At 48.8% G+C, this 4,712-nt stretch overlaps 1 protein-coding gene across 1 annotated transcript; it reads right to left on the bottom strand.

Moving 5' to 3' along the window:
• Positions 1 to 2,126: 2,126 nt before the first annotated feature.
• RRS1 (ribosome biogenesis regulator 1 homolog) lies at positions 2,127 to 3,243 on the bottom strand (the record flags this gene model as incomplete). The annotated part of the gene is made up of 1 exon (XM_082258848.1): positions 2,127 to 3,243. The coding sequence occupies exon 1, from the start codon at positions 3,240 to 3,242 to the stop codon at positions 2,127 to 2,129; it is 1,116 nt and encodes a 371-aa protein (XP_082114974.1). The 5' UTR covers position 3,243.
• Positions 3,244 to 4,712: the final 1,469 nt, after the last annotated feature.

Below are 4,712 nucleotides of genomic sequence, written 5' to 3'. Positions count from 1 at the left end.
GTGAACCGTCATAGGGATACGACAGCTCGCGGGAGCGGTCCTTGGGGCAAGTGTGCGCTCCCACTACGCAGCGGGGATGCCGATGCACGGGGCCAGCAGCACCGATTGCCGCCAGGCACCCACGATCACTCCCAGCTGAGAGGGGATGGTCAGCTGTTGTAAACACAGCCGACCGTTCTCTCCGAAATGATCAGAGCACCTGTGATCCTCCTATAAAGGGTCACAGGTCTCTATGGTCATTTCACAAGCCCCTCCCCCCACAGTTAGTAAACACTCCCCTAGGCTCACATTTAACCCCTTCCCTGCCAATGTCATTATTACAGTAACAGTGCATATTTTCAGCACCGATTACTGTAGTAATGTCACTGGTCACCCCCCAAAAAGTGTCAAAAATGTCAGGTGTCTGATCTGTCCACCGCAATGTCACAGTCCCGCTAAAAATCAAAGATCGCCGCCATTACTAGTAAAAAAAAAAAAAATGACAAATCTTTTCCTAGTTTGCAGACGCAATAACTTTTGCGCAAACCAATCAAAATATGCTTATTGTGATTTTTTTTTAACTAAAAATATGTAGCAGAATACAAATTGGCCTGAAAGGATGAAAAGTTTTGATTTTTAATTTTTTCGGAATGTTATATACCGTAGCAGAATGTGAAGAATAGTTTGTTTTTTCAGAATTGTCGCTCTTTTTTTGTTTATAGCGCAAAAAATAAAAATCGCACAGGTGATCAAATACCACCAAAAGAAAGCTCTATTTGTGGAAAAAAAAAAAAAAAAAAAAAAAAAAAAAAAAAAGGGGGACATCCAATTTTATTTAGGTACAGCGTCGCACGACCGCGCACTTGTCCGTTAAAGTAACGCAGTGCCGAATCACAAAAAATGGCCTGGAAAATCCTTCCGGTCAAAGCCCATTATACATAAAAAGAAAAGTCCATTTGTACAGGGGACAGATTTACACAATGGACTTGGACCACAAAAGGTGGTCAGTTCGTTTCACTGCAGCAACAGGAAAAATGCACAATTGTAAGTGTTGTATACACGAATGGACTCTAATTTGATGGGTGATCTAAATATGTAAAGCGAGCCATTTGGTTGCTTCTCATTTCTTGATAGACCTTTGTTGTGCATTATAACACTACCTTTACCATTTAGGAATCATCACATTTTATATCATGTAATAAAGACTATCTTCCCACAGTGAAAATGGATTATGGTCTTGTTCACACCAGCAGCACCAGGCTGGGTTGCCCAACACAGATCTAGCATGGAGGGGGCACTCCTTACATCCTATGAGTTTAATTACCACCAATAACCCCGTGTTGGTGTGTACAAAGAAAGAAAACCCACACCAGGACATGGGCAGGACAGGCCATTTTAGTACAGCGTGTAAAGAGTATACCATGAATTGGAAAAAAGCTACAATGACGCATAAATCACAATGCAGCACAGCACTAGTTTAATAACGCAAACACATTATGGCGCTATGATGTGAATGAGCCCTAATTTGAACATCACTGCCCATAGGTATTGGGTGATACACTAGGCTAGGGTCACACTCGTACAGGCTGCATTCTGCATGTAGGGCAGCCCATCCATTTATTGGATATACCCCAATTGCAGAATGATGCTGAACATAGTTGCAGAAAGGTAGGCAAGGTACGTCCCTGACCGCCCCCCCCCCCCCCTTTTTTTTTTTTTTTTTAAATTGAGCCGCACAGATGTTTGGCGCAGCAGCAAAAACGTGGTTCTTGGGCATTTTGCCATCAACAATTAGGCACCCCCATGCATTTACTAAGCAGCCCCTCATTTCTCTCTTGCATGCACACATTCCCGATAAGCAATAATGCAAACCTAGCCACAGGAATTTCATAACCACAACTGCAATCTGGAATAAAATAAAGGTCAGTAGGCATTAGCTACATATGCAGGGTACTCCCACTTATTTATTCACATACCCGAAAATCAGGTAAACGCTTCATAGAAAAATATTCTTCCTATTAACATTAGAATGCCACCCGCCCTTATCACATAATATCCACATGAAAACATTCCTAAGGAAGGAGAACATCATGAGTCAATAAAGTGTCAGTGACAGGCGTACATGCCATCAGGTGAAGTCCATGGGCTTATTTCCTTTTACCCCCAAACCCTTTGCCCCCCTGACCTTTACCTCCAAACCCTTTGCCCCCCTGACCTTTACCTCCAAACCCTTTGCCCCCCTGACCTTTACCTCCAAACCCTTTGCCCCCTCTGGCTGGTCCTTTGCCCTTCTTGCCACCCTGACGTTTGCCCCCTCGCCCCTTTTTGGAGGCTTTCCTCCTCTTGGCAGATTCCTCAGCATCCTCCTCCCTCATCTGCCGGTTGACCGCCTTGGTGACATCCATCATGGGTTTCTTACTGTCCAGGACCTTCAGGATCTCCAGGTGCTTGTTCCTCTCTGCCCCCAGGTCCCCCACCAGGGGCATGAACTTCCTCTTCTTGCCCATGTTCTTGGGCTCCTTCTCCTTGGGTAGCTTGTCCTGGAACCTGCCCATTGAGGCTGTAGATCTCTTGGCCACATGCATGGCTTTGCCCAGCTCATCCCGGCTAGGCTGCCCGGTAGGGGTGAGTCCTACTCCAGGGACTTTGCCTTTGTCGGCTCTGGCCAGGTTCCTCAGCCGGTTCAGCTCATTCTTGGCCACACGCTCCTTCTTGGCCTTCAGCCTCTTGGAGAACTGATCCTGGTTGGGATCGGCAGTGGTGGGCACCTCGATCAGCCAGTCCTTGGTTTCATCGTTGGCCCGTTTGTAGCCCCAGCGCCGCCGCCACTCCTTGCTGGTCTCATCCCATGCCAGGTTGGTTTTCTTCTTCTTCTGGATGCCCTTTAACTTGGCGAACTCCTCCCAGCGGGTGGGTGCCCGGGGCTTCGGGATCGGCTTCTCCCGGGGCAGCCGGGTGCTGGGCTCCGGCAAAGTGGCCACCACCGCCTCCTCCACCCGCTGGGTCGGCAGCGTCCATAGCTGGTTAATGAGGAGCTGAGTGTTGTCCCGGGCCAGGGACCGCAGGAAGTCCTCCCGACTCTGCTGCCTGAAGGCCTTGGAGTCCGCCGGGTTGGGGTCTGCGGCTAGCAGGTTGCCCAGATCAAAGTGCAGCTCGAGCTCCTTCTTCACAGTGATAAGCCTCAGCTTCTCCGCCTCATCCTTCTCTGCCTGGGCCAGCACATGTTCGATCATCTGAGCCGCCATGATTACACCGGGGCTCATAGGAAACACGTGGCCTCTACCAGGAGGAGCATGTGATCCCCGGAAGGCGGAAGATGAGCTCTGCAGCCCTCCCATTGGTTACATATATGAGGGGGCGGGTGTAATGGTTGCCATGTTGTGGCTGGCAGATTGGTAGATGTTATGTTATCAAATGAAGGGGGGTCACCCGTACGTGTAGCTGGGGCTGTGATCAGATGGGGAGGGGGTCAGCAATACTTGTAGCTGGGGCTGTGATCAGATGGGGAGGGGATCAGCATTAATAGTAGCTGGGACTCTGATCAGATGGGGAGGGGATCAGAATTACTTGTAGTTGGGACTCTGAGCAGATGGGAAGGGGATCAGCAATACCTGTAGCTGGGACTCTGATCAGATGGGTGGGGGATCAGCATCATTTGTAACTGTGATTCTGATCAGATGGATAGGGGTCCGGGGATCAGCATTACTTGTAACTGGGACTCTGAGCAGATGGGTAGGGGTCCGGGGATCAGAATTACTTGTAGCTGGGACTCTGAGCAGATGGGTGGGGGATCAGCAATACTTGTAGCTGGGACTCTGATCAGATGGGGAGGGGATCAGCATTATTTGTAACTGCGATTCTGATCAGATGGGGAGGGGATCAGAATTATTTGTAACTGGGACAGATAGGGAGGAGAGCCCATTTAAGCCTAGTGCACATGGGCCGAATGTCGGGTGACATCAGCCAGTTCAATAAAACCTGGCTGACATTCGTCCTGTGTGTATGGCAGCCGATCGTTGGATGAGCATGCTGGAAAACCAGCAGTCGATTGGAGTGTTCTGGCAGATGGGCCACCCCCCTGTCAGAACACAAAAGAACAGCAGGGGACATCGCTGTACTAACATCAGACTGGAGCTGTCCGCTTTTTGAACAAAAACAAAATAGTGGTGTGATACTAGAGTCTCATTTTTTTTTATTTAAAAATAACAAACATGTTATACATACCTGATCTATGTAATGGTTTTGCACAGAGCAGCCCAGACCCTCCTCCTCTCCTCGGGTCCCTCGCTTGTGCTCCTGGCCCCCACCCCCCAGCAAGCAGTTTGCTATGGGGGGCAACCCGAGCCGAGCTGCTGCTCTGTGTGTCCATTCAGACACAGAGCCTCAGCCCTGCCCTCTCTCCTTATTACGTCACTGACTTTGATTGACAGCAGCGAGTGCCAATAGCGCCCGCTGCTGTGTCTCAGCCAATCAGAAGGGAGAATCCCGGACTGCCAAGTATCTTCTGCAACTTCGCTAGATTGAAATGGGGCTCAGGATAGTATTAAGGGGGCTGCTGCACACAGAAGTTTTTTTTTTTTTTTTTTTTTTTTTTATATCTTAATGCATAGAATGCATTAAGATAAAACACCTTCTCCCTTTAGAACCACTTGAACTTGTAGTTGGAGCTTTGATCAGATTCGGGGGGGGGGGGGTCAACCTTACTTTTAGTAGGAGCTGTGATCAGATGGAGA

This window comes from Pelophylax lessonae (genome assembly GCF_965119305.1).
Source record: "Pelophylax lessonae genome assembly, chromosome: 5".
Classification (NCBI taxonomy): domain Eukaryota; kingdom Metazoa; phylum Chordata; class Amphibia; order Anura; family Ranidae; genus Pelophylax; species Pelophylax lessonae.
Note: the sequence above shows the minus strand (reverse complement) of the source record. Positions and strands in the feature narration are given on the sequence as shown.